This window comes from Crocuta crocuta, unplaced genomic scaffold (genome assembly GCF_008692635.1).
Source record: "Crocuta crocuta isolate KB4526 unplaced genomic scaffold, BGI_CrCroc_1.0 scaffold123, whole genome shotgun sequence".
NCBI classification, from domain to species: domain Eukaryota; kingdom Metazoa; phylum Chordata; class Mammalia; order Carnivora; family Hyaenidae; genus Crocuta; species Crocuta crocuta.
In genome coordinates this window covers 708,365-729,597 of record NW_027528865.1, presented here as the reverse complement: position 1 = coordinate 729,597, position 21,233 = coordinate 708,365, and the positions used below count along the sequence as shown (strand labels likewise).

The following is a 21,233-nucleotide window of genomic DNA, read 5'->3' as shown; positions in this document are numbered from 1 at the left end:
ATGGAAGGAACTAAGAGAAAATGACATCGCTTTGCATTAATTTAATTTTAGGAATTTACCAGAAAACAAGGGATTTCAGTTGCCAAAACATCTGTGCATATACTATTTGATGCAAGCGGATCACAGGTATGTGTCTGACTTACTGATTTTTATCACTGGGCTAAGCTGAACGCTAAGTGATAGATAGCACAGTATGATGTTGGAGGGTGAATATCTAAAAAATATACTGTCTCAATATAGATAGTCCCCCAATACGATGTATGGGATTTTTAAAATATGTTGTTAATGATAATTTGTTTTAGGACAAAAGATAGTTATTAATACCATTTTGGTGACTTTAGAAATTAGAAGAATATGTCCTGCCTCTAATGACAAAGTCTGTTTCAGGTCTGTTGACATTTGAAAACGTGGATGTTTTTTTATTGGGTCGATTTGTAGGACTGAGTCCAGACATGGAAGACAAGGAATTGACACAAGTGTGGGATGAACATCCAGTGGTTTTTGAGTAGTTCATGTGGTTTGCAGAGTCTGAAACACTTTTTCCTCATTTTCTACAACAGATTCTGGTACCAGAGAGTCAAATCTCACCCATGGACGAGGAACTCGTTAGTTTGAAAGAAAAACCTAACTCCCAAAAGGAATTTGCTAAACCTCCAAAAGGTGTCAAAAACAGTAATCAAGGGGATAGAAGGGATAGTCAGCTTGAGGTAAATACAGAGTCAAATAACTGTTTATAAAATGGCATAGATCAAATCATTGCTACATATAATTAGAGAAAAGGCATCTAGAGTTTTGCCTTAATGGTCTTCATCAGTAACATGTCAAGTATTTTCCCCTGCCTTTCACACATGCAAACAAAAGCTAGTGCTTCAGCAGTTGTGTTTATGTGGAGGGGTAGGACCGAGTATGCGATACACTTGCCACTTCCAAATAGAGACGTGTAAGAAAGTAACCACCACTTTTTACATTCATCCCTCTGTTTTGTATTTGCTTTTGGCCTTTATGCAGAATACAGATCTGTGATGCAGTGTCCTCTTTCTCCGCACGAGGACAGAATTCTTGCTGCTCCTCCTGCTCCCTGGAGACTCCCCTCTGGGCCACATTCCACAGAACCAGTGCTGGGCCTTCTTCCCTCGCTGCGACCCTTGGCATGGCTGACAGCCCTGCCTTTCTTATCGTCCAGTCCTCCTTCGATTTCTGCTAGCATTTAACTCTCTTCCTACTTCTGTCACTGCGTTAGAGATACTTTCTCTCCCTACGTTCTAAGTGTAGATTTGCTGACAAGCGCGACCTGGCCTCCTGAGCAGTCAGTGCCTTCTCCCTTACGGAGCTTCCTTCGCGTGCCTGGTGTAAACTCTTGACATGTCCTGGTAGCATTCCTCTGCTCAGAAAGCTTTGTGATCTCTGTGTTTACCTTCCCGCATCTAAACTTGGCACCTTCTACAATCTCATTTTACTCTAGTATCTAAATACTACTTTACAAGTTTGGTTAGTTGCTTTAATGCCTCTTTCTTTATATCACACTAATCCTTGCCTCTACATTCGTTCATGCTGTGTGTCCTTTTTTTACTTTTCCCCATTTAAAGTGCCCTTACGTTTTCAAGCTTTTTTTTTAATGTTTTTTATTTATTTCTGAGAGAGAGAAAGCATGAGCAGGGGAGGGTCAGAGAGAGAAGGAGACACAGAATCCGAAACAGGCTCCAGGCTCTGAGCTGTCAGCACAGAGCCCGATGCGGGGCTCGAACCCACAAACCGTGAGATCATGACCTGAGCCAAAATTTAACCGACTGAGCCACCCAGGCACCCCATGTTTGCAAGTCTTGATGACTAATTTTCATTTCTCTTCATGGACCTTTTCCTGTTTTAATTTTTACTAACTTCTCACCTTTCGGCAACTGGAACTCTCACAGGCTCCCCCGTACACTCCGGCACAGTGGTGTTCTGTCCTTTCCCGTTAGTCTTGTGTCCTTCATTAAATGAAAAATGTCAGTTTTCCTTAGAGGATTCAATTATAAAAGCTATTTGCCATTTGCTGTACCTTGTGTATCCCTGTTGTACCTTGAGTACTTATTTAAAATTCTTAGGACGCCCGCCTAAAACTCATTAAGTCATAAACTCTGGAAAAGATCTCTCCAAAAAAAAACAGTGCACTGTTGTTAAATACCCACTGTGTTTTCCTTCAGGGTTAACTGTGAAGCAATTATATGAATAAGTAACTTCCCAGCTTCCTTTTGCTGTGCCACTAAGAACTATCCTTTTTTGCATGAGAATCCCTTGGTTTAGTAGTTTGTTTTCTGGTTAACCTTTGAATTCCTCCTTTTCCTCTCCTCTCCACCTTTCCTCCACCCCTCATTTACATACCTATAAAAATTCCTGCAGTGTTTTTTTCTTAGGCTCAGGGGCAGGTGCCTTTAAAAAACAACACACACACTGCTGTTCTCTGCGTCTTTGCAGTTTTTCCTCGTCTGCTCCTTTATAGGACGCCGCCTGAAATTCCTGTGCCTGCAGCCTTTGCGTCTGCTTGCCTCCCTCTGCCCTGTTATCCTAGAATGAAGTTAGAAAATGCGCGTCTTTATTGGAGCCACTGGCTCCTGTGCCGCTGAGTCTCTGAGTTCCTGTAGCTGCTTTTACCCCAAAGTCAGTGTGGTCTTCGCAGATTATTAATACGATTTTTAAAAATGTGTGAAAGTTTTGAAGAATGCTACACATTATGAAAGCATTCACGCACATGTATCCAGACATCATGCACGGAAACAGAATAAGAAACCAGGCCATTGGTTGTAAAGTACACAAGCTTACAGTAAAATATTATTAGCTGGCATATAAAGGGGTTGTATTCCATATGTCTGTATACTCTATAAATACTTTAAAAAAAATTATTTGAGAGAGAGCATGCGAGCAGGGAAGGGGCATAGAGAGGAAAAGAATCCCAAGTAGGCTTCGTGCTGTCAGCCTGGATGGAGCCTGATGCGGGGCTCAAACTCACAAACCATGAGATCCTGACCTGAGCAGAAACCAAGAGTCAGATGCTTAACTAACTGAGGCCCCCACGTGTCCCTCTATAAATACTGTTTAAAACAACATTCCTTGTTTTGGCTACCTGTTCAATACCAGATATTTAGGATAGAACCTTTCAAGTCAGCCTAAAACAGAAATTTCTTGATATGATGTCATTTATAAAATACCATATGTCTTTTGGGTGTAGTCAAGGTGAATGTTATGAATAAAATTGTAGGATATTTCATTCCAAAGAGAATGTGTGTTTACTGTGGCTGCTTCTCATGGTTTCAGAGAACTACTCCTAGCAAAAGAAAAATGTCTGAAGCATCAATGATTGTTCCTGGGACGGATAGATACACTGTGAGAAGTCCAGTACTTTTAATCAACACATGTAAGTTTTATACTCTTGAAAGACTTCTAACATACATGAGTGTGTATGTGTATATTTTTTTTATATGTGTTTATTTTATTTTTGAAAGAGCGCAAGCAGGGGAGGGGCAGAGAGGGGAACTGAAGTGAGCTTTGCACTGACGGGGTGACTGACAGCAGCAAGCCTGATATGGGGCCCGAACTCTTGAGCTGCAGACATTATATCTTCAAAGCAGGCATTTTTAATTCAAAGATATTCTGGGGATTTAATTTACACATAATTGTCAAGAGATTTCAAGTTCCTAAGAAAGGTATAATGGGTATTAACATATAAACATTATTCAAAATATTAATACCCGGCGTTCATAACTTCCTGTAACGTAAGGGGCACCAGCCGTAGCACAGCAGCTAAAACCCCTGTGTCCGTCAGGCCGCGTGGGCTTGTTTCCCGCTCGCATGTGTGTGCTTTGTACAGCCTGTCCTCCTGCTAAGCTTAGAACCAGTTGTCTTTTTAGAAAGTGGAACTGAAGTGTCTACCCCATCAAGTTGTTTAGAAGACAAGGTAAAAATTATTCATTCAATGAGGAACACTGTGAAACACTTAGTGCCTGGTACATGCTAAGAGCTAAATAAAAATTTAAAAAATAATGTTATGTAGTAGCTGCTATAAAATAGTCTTATTTATTAGTCTTTATGACAATTTAATAATGACTTTCCATTCCCAAAATCCAGTTGCCTAGTGGGCAATTGTCTGATGTCCAACAACTCCTCAAATTTAACAGGTGCCAAATAAATTGATCTTTCTATCCTCCTGCTAGTTTTTCGTCAATTTTTTACCTTGCTAAATGGCATCGATATCCACTTATTCATCGAAACCAGAAATCGGGGACCCATCCTAGCACCACCCTTTTTTGCATTCCTCATCTAGAAAGTGCCTCAGTAATAGCAACATATAATTTTTAAAATTTATTTTGAGAGAGAGCACAAGCAGGGTAGGGGCAGAGAGAAGGAGAGAAAGAATCCCAAGCAGGCTCTGCACTATCAGTATAGAGCCCGATATGGGGTTCAAACTCACGAACTGTGAGATCATGAGCTAAGCTGAGACCAAGAGTCAGATGTTTGACTGTGCCACGCAGGCACCCTGCAATATGTGATGTTTAAGACCCTACAAATATAGCAGTCCTTTGTCTTTCTTTTTAGCAACACCACGAAGAGGAAGAATTAAACCACCGCTGCACGTGATGAGTTCTGCAGAAAAACCTGATATTCCTAAAACATCCAAAAGTAGGGTGGACAATGCTAAATCCCATCCCTCCAGACCGTCTGAAGGAAGAAAGAGTGGAGACAATACAGACAAAGTAATTTTACTTTGAACACATTAAAGAAAATTAATTTTATCAAGTTATTGTAGAAATACATATTGAGCTAATTTCTTTTGCAAGTAGTATCTCACTATGTTTCAAGTATTACTGTATGTGTGTATATATACATATATGCATATGTATATATGACTTACTGTTCTTGAAAGTCAGTCCTTCTGGCTTTTATTTGTTGTGCTACCAGTAAAATTTAGGAATATTCACTCAATATAACTGATTTATGTATTTAGTAGGAGAAGTGGCCTCGCCATCATTGTTTAGTTTATTATACAACTTAGTGTCTGCTAGAAATGTAAACCACAGGTGGACTCTGTTCTTAAGTATCTCAAAGTCTAGTATGGAAATTAGACAAATTAATAAGATAATTATAGTAGTGTATAAATGTTCTCAGACTGTACATAAAAGAAGCAGTAGGAACCTAGTGGAGGGGCAGGTGCTTAACCCCAGAGCTGGAGGGGAGGGTGGAGATCAGGGGATGCTCTTTAAGAAGAATAGAGAAGAGAATATTTAAGAGAAAGTTATTTCTTGGGAGATGTAGGAGGTAACCAGAGATACAGATAAGTTTGTAGATGTGGAACACCTAATAGCTTCTGTTTTCTCTGAAGTGTGAGGTGAGCATGGTGAATTTCTGTTGGTGATATCTTTCCGGAGAGGGCTCAGAGACGTGTAGAGATTTGGAATAGTTACTAAGAGATAATGGAGAGAGCAAAGAGTGAGTAAAGGTGTTAGGCAAGGTTGAAGGCCTTTTAAATTTAAGACTGAATTTTATCATATGTATTAGTTCAGAAACATGTGTAATTTTCTCCAGCAAAGCTTAGTAGCCTTGGTATTGTAGTAAAAAATAGTGGTGGTTTTAAAAAAATGAAATGGTATGTGGCAGAATGATAAATGGTCCAAGGGTTGAAGATACTAAGAAAACAGTCAAAAGCAATTGTTCAAATTTTCAAGGTCAGTGTTCCTTAATCAGAGCGCTGTTCCGTGGTGTGGCCTGGTCCTGAGGGGTCCAGGCCTGTGCTTTCTTGTTCTTGTCAGGAGAGCCCTTCAGTCACCGTGACACCCAAAACGTACGGGCACATTTTCACACTGCTCCTCTCCCGGCTTAGAGGCCCACTGGCTAGATTCAGTCGGTAGGGGAGACAGGAAGGGCGAGGCAGTGTCCTAGCCTGTAGGGTATGTTTTTCTGATAGTGATGGCGGGTTTTTATTTGATCTGACTACATGTGTATCTGTGGCTATGGAAAGAGGGAAGCTTGGCGTAGGCAAGAAGTTATCTGCCCAATGGCCACAACTGTACTGAATCCTTTAAGATTCTGTAACTTCCAAATCTTTTAGGCATGTTAGTGAGAAGACAGAATAGGCACAGGCCGTGACATCAGCAGTGGTAGATGTGCCGTGGCGATTCTAGAAATTGTCCGTTATAGATGGAAACTGAATTACTGTGCTAGCCGTGGATGAGGTCAGTAAATGTGTACATCTTCTGCCTTGTCTGCAATGAAAATGGTTTTCTTGTGTTTTAGGATGAGCAATATTCTGAGATGGGCATCATCTTTATAAAACAGTAGAAATACTATCCAAATTTTAATAGCAAGGCAAATTTGTTTTAAAGGTTTTCAACATTAACACTGACTTTTAAGGGTTGTTTTCATACAATACTTTGTTTAAATTTACATTAACATGTCCCCTATGTTTTATAGCATGTCAAAGCTGCTAAAGTTGTAGAGAAGACAGAAAATAAGGACACTGAATTCCCAAACCAAAATTTTAGTGAGTACTTATTTTTAATTTCACTTTCTCTTTTAAAAAATATGTATATTTCTCTTCATATTTATCTTTAATTCCACTAGCTTTCATTGATTTGAAAAAGAAAGATTTGCTTTTTTAAATTTTTATGAATTTTTAAAATTTACATCCAGGTTAGTTAGCATATAGTGCAACAATGATTTCAGGAGTAGATTCCTTAATGCTCCTCACCCAATTAGCCCATCCCCCATCCCACCACCCCTCCAGTAACCCTCTGTTCTCCACATTTAAGAGTCTCTTATGTTTTGTCCCCTCCCTGTTTTTATGTTATTTTTGCTTCCCTTCCCTTATGCTCATCTGTTTTGTATCTTAAAGTCCTCATATGAGTGAAGTCATATGATGATTTGTCTTTCTCTGACTAATTTCGCTTAGCATGATACCCTCCGGTTCCATCCACATAGTTGTAAATGCTAAGACTTAATTCTTTTTGATTGCCGAATAATACTCCAGTGTGTGTTGTGTATGTGTGTGTGTGTGTGTGTGTGTGTGTGTGTACAGTATATACCACATCTTCTTTATCTGTTCATCCGTTGATGGACATTTGGGCTCTTTCCATACTTTGGCTATTGTTGATGGCGCTGCTGTAAACATTGGGGTGCATGTGCCCCTTTGAAACCACACACCTGTATCCCTTGAATAAATACCTAGTAGGGCAGTTGCTGGGTCATAGGGTAGTTCTGTTTTTAACTTTTTGAGGAACCTCCATATTCTTTTCCAGAGTGGCTGCACCAGTTTGCATTCCCAGCAGCAGTGCAGAAGAGATCCTTGCCAGCATCTGTTGTTGCCTGAGTTATTGAAGTTAGCCATTCTGACGGGTGTGAGGCGGTATCTCATTGTGGTTTTGATTTGTATGTCCCTGATGATGAGTGATGTTAGAGCATCGTTCCATGTATCTGTTGGCCATCTGGATGTCTTCTTTGGAGAAGTGTCTGTGCATGTCGTTAGCTCATTTCTTCACTGAATTATTTGGTTTTGGGTGCTGTGTTTGATAAGTTCTTTATAGATTTTGGATACTAACGCTTTATCTGATATGTTATCAGGGGAAATTTTTGATTACTAATTCAATTTCTTTACTGGTTATGGGTCTGTTCAAATTTTCTATTTCTTCCTGATTCAGTTTTGGTAGTTATGTGTTTCTAGGAATTTGTCCCTTTCTTCCAGATTGCCCATTTTCGTGGCATATAATTGCTCATAATATTATCTTATTATTTTTATTTCTGCTGTGTTGGTTTGATCTTTCCTCTTTCATTCTTGATTTTAATTATTTGGGTCCTTTCCTTTTTCTTTCTGATCAAACTAGCTAGTGGTTTACCAATTTTGTTAATTCTTTCAAAGAGCCAGCTTCTGTTTCAGTGATCTGCTCTCCTGTTTTTGTGGTTTCGATAGCATTGATTTCTGCTCTAATCTTTATTATTTTCTGTCTTCTGCTGGTTTTGGGGTTTTATTTGCTGTTCTCTTTCCAGCTCTTTGAGGTGTAAGGTTAGGTTGTGCATCTGAGACTTTTCTCTCTTCTTTAGAAAGGCCTGGATTGCTGTATGCTTCCCTCTCGTGACCACCTTTACTGCGTCCTGGAGGTTTGGGGCCGTCGTGTTATCATTTTCGTTGGCTTCCATGTACTTTTTAATTTCCTCTTTAACTTCTTGGTTAGCCCATTCACTGAAAAAGAAAGATTTACAATGAAAGCATTTGGCTTTATGCATTAAGGAACTTAGAGGCTACAGGAAAATATCCTACAGTCTCTATTTCCAAGAATATGAGCCTCTCCTTCCTAATATGTGACCCTTGATCAAATTGTATACCGACTCCCATTTTACCCTGCCAGCTGCATACAAAACTGAAAATGCCATAATTTTGGTTTTATTTAGGTGAACTGCACGATACTGTACCTGATTCACAGACACTGGGAAAAATAGATAAATCTGTGTAAGTATGAAAAAAATCATCAAATAAGTTAGCGTGTATTAACGTTGTTTTAGGTGAATGTAATACATTTAAAAGAAAAGTCCTATATATTCTGAGAAGGTAGCATTGGCTATAGCACCGATCATCACATGTATTACTCTGATTACATAATGGGGAATAGTCTGTTTTTTTCATAGCAGCCAACATCCCTCTTTTTCAAATTGAGAGACTTAAGATGAATAGGATTTTTAAAATAATAAAGTATGAATGTGCAGAAATTTAACCTGTTTAAATGGACAGTAGAACATCAAGAGATATATTTAGGTAGATATCAAATAGTAACAATAATAGAACTTTTTTAATAATAGTTTTTAATCTCATCAATTATATAGTAAATTTTAACTTTCATCATGACTTAGCAAAATATTTTCATACTTCATTATTAACAAATTGCTATCAATAAACACTGACTAAATTAAAAAAAAATCAAGGTCTCAGGTTAGAGTCATGAACTAATGTTTTGTGATACGTTAAGCAAGTTATTTTATTTTCCAGGTTATCTGGTGTTTTGGACAACATCTCTGGGAATAAAATGAACTCCAAATGGTCATGTTGGACACCTGTAACAAATATCAATCTATGTAATAACAAAAGTTCATCAGGAGACACCTTCAATCAAGGTGAAACATCGTTTTCTCTGTATATAATAGTAGCTCGGGGATATACTCATTTCTTGAAATGTCCAATAAATATCTTTGATTCTAACAAATTTTTGTATTACCAGTTTATTAATAAGGATGAATTTTTTTATTTTTCCATTAGATATTATTATCAACAAAAAACTTACTAAACAAAAATCATCCTCTTCAATATCTGATGATAATTGTGAAGAAACAGAAAAGGTACAATATAAGAAAAAAACAATGCACCCTAACGAAGTAGATAAAATGGAAGTAGGAGTTTGCGAAAGGGACAATCAGCAACAACTAAATCATCCTAAACTTTCAGAGCAGAAAAATACTGAAAATACCAAGCAAAGTGATTGGCGTATTGAATCTGAAACTACTTTTAAATCAGTTCTCCTAAATAAGACGGTTGAAGAATCTCTGATCTATAGGAAGAAGTACATATTGTCAAAAGATGTGAATACTGCTATTTGTGATAAAAGCTCTTCTCCTAGAAAAAATGTGAAAAGTCATAGAAAATCAGGAAAAAGATTAACGTCTGAACTTAATTCCGGGGACCTGGAACAAAAAAAAATGGTGAGCTTTCAGTGTGTTTGGTTTCTAAATACTTATAATATGCCTACATAACAACATAAGACAGTGAAAGAAGCTTGATGGATTGCTGCACATTTAATGTTTGTGAGGCCTTGTTCCTTAATCCAGGTCTCCAGGCTGAGAGTCTGAGAGTGAGCACCTCCTAAGCCCCCTCCCCTCCTCCTAGCGCCCCCCGCCCCACAGTGTGCCTGCGGGCGCGGGGCAGGTGTGTAAACAGGTGTAGCGTGAATGCAGCCTGCAGCTCCCGTCTCCTCCCGCCGGCTTTCCTTCGCGCCGCCCCGCAGGTGCTCTGAGCATGTGTGTCTCCGACTGTCTGTTCCTCTCTTACGGTGCTTGTCTTTCTTTTAGTAAGAGGTTGTTTTGTGCGTTTTATTTCCTCCAGCCTTAACCTGGTAGAGCGTAAAGACTGTGTTTTGTTCGTGTTTATCCTGCATGGCCTAGCAGTTTTGCGCATAGGAGCGTCTGACACACTTCTTGAAGCAGTGCATTAAGGTGTGGCCAGACTTTTCAAGAGAAGATGTGGGTGGAGGGAGTGCAGGAGTCCATCTTCTGTGCTGCGGCTCCCTCCCTTTGGAATCTTTACCTTCTCCTGCAGAGGAACCACCCGCAGGCCGTCTCCAGGACAGTTGGAGCTGTACCATAATCTAGGCTGGAAGTTTACTCTTGTAGCAGTTACCATAAATCTTTTTCTTGTCATTGCTATCAAGATGCAGGTTAAGAAAACTGTAATTAGAATGCATTTCCACTGCCAGTAATACAGTCTGTTTTTCACTGCTCCTCAGAGGATCCAGGTTTTATAGGCTTCTGTGGTCATTTATCATCCAGACTGGTATTAATACCTGGTAGCCAAGTTTCTAGAGTTGATGTAAAATGTTCATGCGTTAGAGCATCTCAGTATGCAAATGAGATACTTAATAGATAATTTGTGATTGTTCTTTTATAATTAGACATTATTTCATTTGTCTCAACCAGCCTTTTGATTTTGTCTTTAATCTGTATTTCACTTTGCCTAATTTGGCTACTTTCTTCTTTGATCAAATCCTTTTGGGGCTTTCATCTTTTTGAGCAGCTGCTCTTCTTTCCAGTCTTAACTGCTGTTCAGTTCCTTCAGACCTGGGGAAAGTAGGTGCTTTTTGTCTGAGTGCGGAGTTCTTACTTTAAACTGATTTCTTTGGAATTTAGAATTATTCCACAGAATTTCCTTGAGCTAATCATTCATTTTCTCCTGGGAGCATGGAAACTGATCATCTCTTCTAAGCTGTGCTCTGATTTTTTAAAAATTTAATTTCCTGTCTTCAGAAGTTCTCTTCAGTCTTTCCGTGTGTTACTACACAGGACTTTCTGCCACCCGCGTGCATGGGTGACTCTCTTCTAAGGTAGGCGTCTGACTGCTCCCTTTCACTGGAGTAGCCTAGAGAAATAGAAGCTCCGTAGCACAGTGGTACAGATTTCCCAAGCTGGCTCTAATTATGCTGGAAGTTCTTAAATCATACACTCACTATTTTATGGGAAGTTCCTTTTTGATATGTTTTTAAGCCAAGTAAAGTCATCTCAAGAAGAGATAGTAAGACTGTCTTTATATTACATATGAAAACAGAAGCTTAGGGGCGCCTGGGGGGCTCAGTCAGTTAAGCATTTGACTCTTGATTTTGAATCAGGTCATGATCTCACGGCTGGTGAGATGGAGCCCTGTGTCAGGCTCCACGCTGACAGTGCAGAGCCTGTTTGGGATTCTCTCTCTCCCTCTCTTTCTGTCCACCCCCCCCCCAATAAACTTAAAAAAACAAAACAAAATAAACCCATAAACTTAAAAATGGTTAAAACAGTGAATTTTACATTTATGTTTATGTTGTATTTTATCATAATTAAAAAACAACAACAACATACGCCTGATTCTCAGAGAAAGGTAAAACTAAAGTTAAGAGAACTCATGTCTTTATTAGAGGGAGTTTTCTTTTAACCAAATGGCCTAAAATTATGTAGAAGATAATTCTTTGTAGTCCTTCTATTTTGGAAGTCATATTATTTTTCACTTTTTTTTTTTTTTTTTTAAGTAATCGCTGCACCCAACGTGGGGCTTGAACTCAAAACTGCAAGATGGAGAGTTGCACGTTCTACCAACTGAGCCAGCCAGGGGCCCCTAAAATAATGGGATTGTTTTTTTAGAGAAGCTTCAGGTGTATAAGTATACAGAGTTCCCATATACCCCTTCACCCACACCCCAGTTTCTCCTGTCATTATGTCTTACATCAGCGGGTACATGGGTTACACATTATGCACCAATATCATTACATTATTATTAACTAAAGCCTGTAGTTTAGGTTACAGTTCATTCATTGTGTTGTATGTTCGTTATGTTTTGACAGACGTAGAGCAACATGGACCTACCATTACATTATCATACATAATAGTTTTCCTGCCCTAAAATTCCCGTCTGCCTTCCTCCTAAAACTCCTGTTGATCACTGATCTTTTCACTGTCTCTATAGTAGTTTTGCCTTTTTTAGAATATCATAGAATTGGAACCATATAGTATGTAGTCTTTTCAGCTGGTTTCTTTCACTTAGCAATATGCCATGACGTTTCTCCATGTCTTTTCATGGCCTGACAGCTCATTTCTTCTTACTGCTGAATAATACTCCATTACATGCTGTACCAAGATTTATCTGTTCACCCGGTAAAGGACATCTTGGTTGCTTCTGTGGTTTGATGGTTATGAATAAAGCTCCTGTAAACATTCATGTGCATGTTTTATGTGGACGTAAGCTTCCAACTCATTTGGGAAAATACCAAGGATCATGATGGCTAGATCGTATGGTTAGAGTATGTTTAGTTTTGTAAGAAACTGCATGTCTTCCAAAAGTGGAAGAAGTGGCTGTACCATTTTTGCCTTCTGAGCAATAGATGAGAGAGTTCCTATTGGTCTACATCTTTGCCAAGATTGGGTGTTGTCAGTGTTTTGGATTTTAGCTATTGTTATATGTGCTTAGTGGTATCTTGTTTTAATTTGCAGTTCTCTCATGACCAGTAATCTTGAGACTCTTTCTGTATTTTTATTTACCCTCTTCTTTGGTGCATTGTCTATTCAGATCTTTTGCTCGTTATTTAATTGGGTTCTTTGTTACCGTTGAATATTAACAGTTGTTTGTATAATTTAGATACAGGCATGCCAGGCTTTAGTGCACTTTGTAGATACTGCATTTTTCACAAATCGAAGGTTTGTGGCAACCCTGTACGGAGCAAGTGTGTTGGTGCTATTTTTCCAACAGCATTTGTGCACTTTCATCTCTGTCACATTTTGGTCATTTTCATATTTCAAAGTTTTTCACTATTGTATTAGTTATGGTGATCGGTGATCAGTGTCTTTTGATGTTACAGTTGTAATTGTTTTGAGGTGCCACAGCCCAACCACACCCAGATAAGATGGCAAACATGACAAATGTGTATGTCTGACCGCTCCCCTGACTGGCCAGTCCCTCATCTCTCCCTCCCCTCAGGCCTCCCTGTTGCCCGAGACACAGCAATATTGAAATTAGGCCAGTTAATAACCCTACAGTGGCCCCTTAAGTGTTCATGTGAAAGGAAGAGACAAACGTCTGTCACTTGAAGTTGAAAGTTAAAAATGATTAAGCTTAATGAGGAAAGCACACAGGAAGCAGAGATAAGCAAAAAGCTCAGCCTCTTGTGAAACTGTTTTATTGCTGACATGGAAAAGGTTTTAGTGGCCTGGATAGAAGCTCAAACCAGCCACAGAATTCTCCTAAGCCAAAGCCTAATTAAGAGCAAGGCCCTAACTCTCTTCAATTTTATGAAGGCTGAGAGAGGTAAAGAAGCTGCAGAAGACAAGTTTGAAGCTAGCAGAGGTTGGTTCATGAAGGTTAAGGGAAGAAGCTGTCTCTAACATACAAGTGCAAGGTGAAGCAGCAAGTTCTCCGGAAGATCTGGCTAAAATGAAATAAGTAATGAAGGTGGCTACACTAAACAACATATTTTCAGTGTAGACGAAATAGCCTTACATGGGAAGATGCATTTAGGACTTGCACAGCTAGAGACAAGTCATTGTCTGTCATCAGAGCTTCAAAGGACAGGCTGACCATTTTGCTAGGAGCTAATGCAGCTGGTGATCTGAAGTTGAAGTCAGAGCTCATTTGATGTAAAACTCCTAGGACCCTTAAGAATTAGGCTAAATGTATTCTGCCTGTGCTTAAAATTTTTTTTATATAGTTTATTTTTGAGACCGAGAGCATGAGCGGGGGAGGGGCAGAGAGAGAGAGAGGGAGACACAGAATCCGAAACAGGCTCCTGGCTCTGAGCTGTCAGCACAGAACCCGATGCGGGGCTCGAACTCCTGAACCGCGAGATCATGACCTGAGCCGAAGTCAGACACTCAACCAACTGAGCCCCCCAGGCGCCCCTTCCTGTGCTTTATAAATGGACCAGCACAGCCTGGGTGACAGCGTGTCTGTTTACAGCACTGTTTACTGAATAGTGTAAGCCTGCTGTTGAGACCTGCTCAGAAAAAAAATGATTCCTTTTAAAATATTACTTCTCAGGGCACCTTTGTGGCTCAGTCGGTTGAACGTCTGACTCTTGGTTTGGGCTCAGGTTGCAATCTCACCATTTGTGAGTTCGAGCCCCTCATTGGCCTCTGTGCTGACAGCTGCAGAGCCTGCTTGGGATTCTCCGTCTCCCTCTCTCTCTGCCCCTCCCCGTTTCTCTCTCTCAACAAACATTTAAAAAATAAAATATTACTTCTCACTGACATTGTATCTGGTCTCTCAAGAGCTTTGAGGGAGATACACAACAAAATTAATGTTTTCATGCCTGCTAACATAACATCCGTTCTGCAGCTCACGGATCAAAGGGTAATTTCTACTTTCAAGTCTTACTATTTAAGAAATACGTTTCATAAGGCTACAGCTGCCGTAGATAGGGATTCCTCTGATGGATCTGAGTGAACTAAATTGAAACCCCCTGGAAAGGATTCACCGTTCTAGATACCATTAAGAACATTTATGATTCATGGAAAGAGATCAGACTCTCAACACTAACAGGAGTTTGGAAAGGTTGATTCCACCCTACGTGGATGACCCTGAGGGATGCAGCGCTTCAGTGGAGGGAGCACTGAAGACCCTGCAGGTGTGGTGGGAGCAGCAGGAAACTGGAATTAGACTGGAGCCTGAAGACGGACTGAACGGCTGCGATCTCATGATCAAACTTGAATGGATGAGACGTTCTTGTGCAGGAGCAAAGAAGGTGGTTTCTTGAGATGGAATCTACTCCTGGTGGAGATTCTGGGAAGTTTGACCTCAGAGAATTTAGAATATTACATAAGCTTAGTTGATAAAAGCATAGGCAGCATTTGAGAAGATGGACTTCAGCTTTTGAAGTTCTCCCGTGAGTAAAATACTATCAAACAGCATTGCATGCTACACAGAAATCACTCATGAAAGGGAGAGTCGGTCAATGCAGCCAACTCACTTTTCTTATGTTAAGAAATTGCCGCGGCCACGCTAGCCTTCAACAACCACCACCCTGTTCAGTCAGCAGCCATCAGTGAAGAGGCAAGACCCTCTGCAGCAAAGAGATTACCCTTTGCTGAAGTCTCTTATGATTAGCATTTTTTAGCATTAAAGTATTTTTTAATTAAGGTATGTACTTTGTCTTTTTAAGACATAACGGTATTATAGATTTAATAGACTACAGTATAGTGTAAGCATAGCTTTATATGCGCTGGGAAACCAAGTTCACTGGATTCATTTTAATGTATGATGTATTATTTAATACAGTGTGTTGTGGTTTGTCCGTACAAGTCCTTTATCAGATACGTGTTTTATAGATATTTTCTTTCTATTTATGGCTTATCTTTCCATTTTCAAAACAGTGTCTTTCACTTAGTAGAAGCTTTTAATTTTAGTGAAGTTCTACCTACCAATTAATTTTGTGCTTCATGGATTGTGCTTTTGGTGTTACAGATAAAAAGGCATTGCCAAACCCAAGGTCACCTATATTTTCTCCTGTGTTACCTTCTAAAAGTTTCATAGTTTGCATTTTACTTTAAGTTTATGGTCCCCTCCTCTTTTTTTAATGTTTATTTATTTTGAGAGAGAGAGAGAGAATTCCAAGCAGACACCACGCTCAGAGTGGAGCCCAATGTGGGTTTCAATCTCACGTCTGTGAGATGATGAACTGAAATCAAGAGTCAGACGCTTAACCAACTGAGCCATGTAGGTGCTTCTATGGTCCCTTTTGAGTTAATTTTTGTGAAGGGTGTAAGGTCTATCTAGATTCATTTTTTGGGGGGCCGAGGGGACATGTGGATATCCAGTTATTCCAACCCTATCTGCTGAAAAGACTGTCCTTCTCCATTGCATTGCCTTGGCTCCTTTGTCAAAGGTCAGATGACTATGAGGGCTTATTTCTGGGCTCTCTGTGTGCTCTCTATTTTGTTTTATTACTCTATTTGTTCTTTCACCAATACCACCCTATAGTGATTGTTGTGTCTTTTTAGATGGTCTTAAAATACGGTAGTGTCAGTCTTACAGCTTTGTTCTTCAACATTATATTGGCTGTTCTGGGTCTCTTGCTTCTCAATGTACATTGTAGAATTACTTTGTTGATACCCACAAAATAACTTGCTGGGCTTTTTGTTGGGATTACATCAAATCTGTAGATCAGGTGGGAAAGAACTGACATCTTGACAATATTAACTTTCCTATCCATGAACCTGGAATTTCTCTCCATTTATTTAGAGTCTTTGATTTTCTTCATTAGTCATACAGCTTTCTTCATATAGATCTTATACATGTTTTGTTAGATTTATACCTGAGTGTTTCTTTTTGGGGAATACTAATGTAAATGGAATGTAATTTCAAATTCTAGCTGTTCATTGCTAGTTTGCAAGAAACCAATCAACGTTTGTATATTAACCTGGTATCCTTCAGCAGTGCTATCACAGTTGCATTTTAGTTCCATGAGTATTTTCGTTAATTTTTGGGATTTTTTTCCTACACAATGATGTCATCTGTGAACAACATTTTATTTCTTTCTTTCCATTTTGTATACCATTTATTTCTTTTTCTGCATTGGTAGGACTTCCAGTGTGATGTTGAATAGGAGTGGTGAGAGCAGGTGTCTTTCCCTTGTTTCTGATATTAGTGGGGAAGCATGTAGTTTCTCTCCCTTAAGTGTGATGTTAGGTGTAATTTTGGTTTTTGGAAGATGTTCTTTATCAAGCTGAAGACATTCCCCTCAATTCCCAGTTTCCTGAGAATTGCTAACATGAATGGGTCAGTATTGGATTTTGTCACATGCTTTTTATATATCTATTGATGTAGGATTGTATGATTTTTTCTTTGGCCTGTTGGCATGATGGATTACATTAGTTGATTTTCAAATGTTGACAAGGTATAATTTACATACCTTGAATAAATACGACTTGGTTTTGGCATATAATTCTTTCTATACATTATTGGATATAATTTGCTAATATTTTGTTGATGATTTTGCATCCATGTTCATGAGAGATACTGGTCTGTAATTTTCCTTTCTTATAACATCTTTAATTTTGGTGTTAAGATGATACTAGTGTCACAGAATGAGTTAAGAAGTATTCCCTCTGCTTCTGTCTTCTGGATGATTGTGGAAACTTGATATAATTCTTCCCTAAGTATTTGATAGAACTCACTATTGAACCGCTCTGGGCCTGGTGCTTTCTGTTTTAGAAGGTAATAATTATTCATTCAATTCTTTAATAGAGAGAGGCCTATTCAGATGATCTGTTTCTCCTTGTGTGAATTCTGGTAGATTTTGTCTTTCAAGAAATTGGTTCGTTTGGTTTAGATATCAAATTTGTGGGCCTGGTTCATAATATCCTTTTCTTAGCCTTTCAATATCTAAGAGTGACAGCACCTATTTCATTTCTATAGTAGCAACTTCAGTCTTTTCTCTCTCTTTTTTTCCTTAGCTAACCTGGCTAGAGATGTATCAATTTTATTGATCTCTTCAAAGAACCAGCTTTTAATTTCCTTCAGTTTTTAATACAATTTACTTTTCCATGGATAGAAACTTTTATTTTGATCTCTACAGAGCACTTGGCATGGTTCTGCATGTTCTTACCCTGTGTTATTTAATGCCTAACAAAGCCCAAACTTCTAAATAATTTCTAACCCCCTTTATTTCTCTTTGTAGTTATATATAAAACCATATTTTTCTGAAATGTTCCTTTCAGCCTTTATTTTCCTTTGAAAGTTAACTGATAGAGTCTCAAAGTAACTTACACATTATTTCAGAGCGAAAAGTCCAAAGAGAAAGGGTTTACTGATGCAGCAGAATCCTTGATAAACCAACTCAATAAGAGATACAAACCAAAGGATGACATAAAGTCTACAAGAAAATTCAAGGAGTCTTTGACTGACAGGTATATACTTAAATTTTAGACATAAATATTTTTCTGACAGATACAACTAAATTATTTCACAGTTTTAAGGTTAGTTTTGAACATGTTCAAATAGTAGAAACACCTAGTTACTTACTTTTGTAAATAATAGGTGTTTAAATTATACTGGAAGGGAACTAAATTTGAAATTAAGCACTGTAGTATGTGATTATATTTTATAAAGTATCAAAATACCATATTGATATAGCATACATTTTCATAAATAAGTCTTTAGGCTATAGACATTTTAGGATTTTATTTATCGAGCCTACTGATGAGTAAGATTAAATATGTTTACTTATGTTGCTGAGCGAAATGAGCTGAGCTGAGTCGCTTTCATATAATAAATATGTATTTTTTTTCTGAAGGTTAGGTCTTATTACAAGATGTTTCTTTATAGGTTTTAGGTGGTTAATTCATGTTTATGTTTAAATTAATTCTGGCCTCTTTACACGGCATGAAATAGTTCCTCTCATGGCAGAACCATTCATTTCAAATTGCTTGTCCCCTCTAGCTGCATGCCCGATTCTGCTTAGGATTCACAGTCACGGCGCTGGTGCTGTTGACTAGGAGGGGGGTTGCAGGAGTCTGAGACTAGGCCTGTCACACTGCAGTGATTTAAGACGTATGGAATGTAAACTTAGCGACCCAAATGTTTTACCTTATATGACGTGGCTTTTATGAAGAACACTCTACCGATCATTGCTTTTTAAATTTTTGACAAAATCTTTTTTACAGCAGTTTTTCAAACAAATCTGACCTACAGCTCAGTAAGGTACGTTTCATTTATTTCACTACACCTAATCTATAGTCAAACTCTGACATTTGACTGTAAACATAAAGTAGAAGCACAATAGGGTGGAATTAATGTCTTCAGCATGTTGAAAAATTGATTAAACAACCACAAGTTTAGTGGCAAGTACTCAAAATAATCCTTTCTGTTCTGCTTTTCAAAAAAAAAAGTTCCTTTTTTTATTTATTTATTTTGAGAGAGAGAGAGAAGGGGCAGAGAGAGAGAGAGAGAGAGAGAGAGAGAGAGAGAATCCCAGGCAGACTCCGTGCTGGCAGTGCAGAGCTTGATGTAGGGCTCAATCTCACCAAACTGTGAGATCATGACCTGAGCTGCAATCAAGAGTTGGACACTTAACTGACTGAGGGACCTATATGCTCCAAAAATATTTCTTTTACATGTCTGAGTGTGATATTTTCACTTTCTGCTACCTGATTCAATAAATCTTTGTTTTCATTTATTTTTCCCTAGCTAATCCCATCTCTTCTGACAGTAAGATCTTTCCTAAGTCTGTGTTTCTGTTTAAAAAAATTATTTATGCAGGCTTAAAATACCAGTTGCCTTTGAGTTATTCCTCACTCTTACTTTCTATCCATTTGATTTCAAGTTTTGAGGTTCACCTTCTGTACGTTCCTCCTAAATCCCCCTCTGCTGCCTAAGTAGCTCCCGTTTCCTAGTTTCAGTTCTAGTTTCTAATCCCTGGATTATTGCAGTGGCCTTTATGTAATTTTTTTGCCTCTAAGATTTCTCTTGCCAGTCCACCGTTCTATTCAGTACTGGCTTTTTCTCTTTTTAAGGCACACACTTCAGCCACGCCCTTCTGCTCAGATTCCTCAGGTTCCTGTTGCTTACTGAGCACAGACTTAGGCTGGCTCTCCAGTCCCTTTCCAAGTCTGTCTTTATTTCCTATTATTATTCCCTAGACATGTCTCCTTTGGTTGAAGCATAATAACTTGAGATTCCCCGAAGTGTTTTTCCTAAGTGTTTATTCTCTTTCCTTGCCCTCTTTAGGAAAAACTTTGAACTTTCAGGATGCTCTTACACTCTTCTGGTCATCAAAGCTTGATTCCACCTAGCGAGTCTTACTTCAGAGTCCACCTTCTTTTTGAAAACTTCCAAGGTGCCCTGACGCAGAGTCCAAATGGACAGAAATTCTGAATCTACACACCAATTTCTTTGTACCATTTTTTGATATTTTACTCACTCTTGCAGTTCTTTTTTCTCTCTGCTGTCTTCTAGTAGAATGTGTCTGTGTAGAATCATTTGTGTACCCTGTGTAACACTTCTGCTTACTTTTGTATCTCTTTTTAATAGCTTGGCTTATTTTTGTGTCTTCTGTATTACCTACACACACTAGCATGCAGTAGTTGAATTTAACAGCTATATCTAAACGTTAAAAATCATATTGGAAAAGATAACTCAGATAAGCGATCAGAGGGGCAATATATTAAGGGATCAACTTTCTGGAATAATAGAAATAGTTATATATAAAACAGCCAAAATACATAATAAAATTGAATATAATAACAGCTAAAATGAATATTTAATTTTATTTTCAGCTTATTAGACTTCTGAGTATCTCTTTTTAGTAGGCAGTCATTTAGTGATATTAATGGTGATTTTCCATGAACCTTAGTCTCTCCCAAAGTTCTTCTATTTAAGACTTTAAAGTAAATGAGTCTGGAAAAAAAGAAGCGTGTTTGTGTTGTGATTCTGGAGTCACTGATGCTCCGCTTGTTAGGAAACCAGGGTAAAGGTCATTTAGCCCAGCCCGGGTACAACAGTGGCAGTAAGTGTTAAAAGTAAGGATCTTATATTTTGTATCTAATTTACTTGCAGTTATGTTCTCAGTTAATACTTAAGTCTTCAAAATTTATATCAGTATGGATGCTGAATACTTTTATTCAGTTTACATGAAGGGAACAGCTGCAGATGGAAAACATGAGTAGAAATAGGTAGAAAATAGATGAAAAATACAATTGCACGTGTTGTTTGCCAACTATACTAATGTGCAAGTTTGAATGGTTGTATATAAACTTCTTCTGTCTTTAGGAAAAAGTTCAGAAAAAGAGTTACAGACAACTGAAGACTACTTTTGTTAATGTTACTTCCGAATGCCCACTGTAAGTAATTTTCCATAGATCTTATAGTTTCATTCATATATGAAGAATATTTAGGGGCGCCTGGGTGGCTTAGTCGGTTAAGCGTCCGACTTTCGCTTAGGTCATGATCTCGCGGTTCGTGGGTTCGAGCCCCGCGTCGGGCTCTGTGCTGACTG

The 21,233-nt window shown here is 38.5% G+C and overlaps 1 protein-coding gene across 7 annotated transcripts in view; it reads left to right on the top strand.

Annotated features, from left to right (window-relative positions):
• The window catches only part of SYCP2 (synaptonemal complex protein 2), an 82,697-nt gene that overhangs the window by 40,669 nt on the left and 20,795 nt on the right, over nt 1-21,233 (top strand). For 4 of the 7 annotated variants that reach the window (XM_077756296.1, XM_077756297.1, XM_077756293.1 and 1 more), the window contains 11 exons: nt 52-126; nt 561-707; nt 3,292-3,391; nt 4,570-4,727; nt 6,442-6,511; nt 8,413-8,470; nt 9,005-9,129; nt 9,272-9,711; nt 18,020-18,147; nt 18,904-18,940; nt 21,008-21,078. In XM_077756296.1, coding sequence (XP_077612422.1) covers nt 52-126; nt 561-707; nt 3,292-3,391; nt 4,570-4,727; nt 6,442-6,511; nt 8,413-8,470; nt 9,005-9,129; nt 9,272-9,711; nt 18,020-18,147; nt 18,904-18,940; nt 21,008-21,078 — 1,409 coding nt within the window. The remainder of the gene's footprint in view (nt 1-51; nt 127-560; nt 708-3,291; nt 3,392-4,569; nt 4,728-6,441; nt 6,512-8,412; nt 8,471-9,004; nt 9,130-9,271; nt 9,712-18,019; nt 18,148-18,903; nt 18,941-21,007; nt 21,079-21,233) is intronic. The other 3 variants (XM_077756294.1, XM_077756298.1, XM_077756299.1) reach the window with 3 other exon arrangements.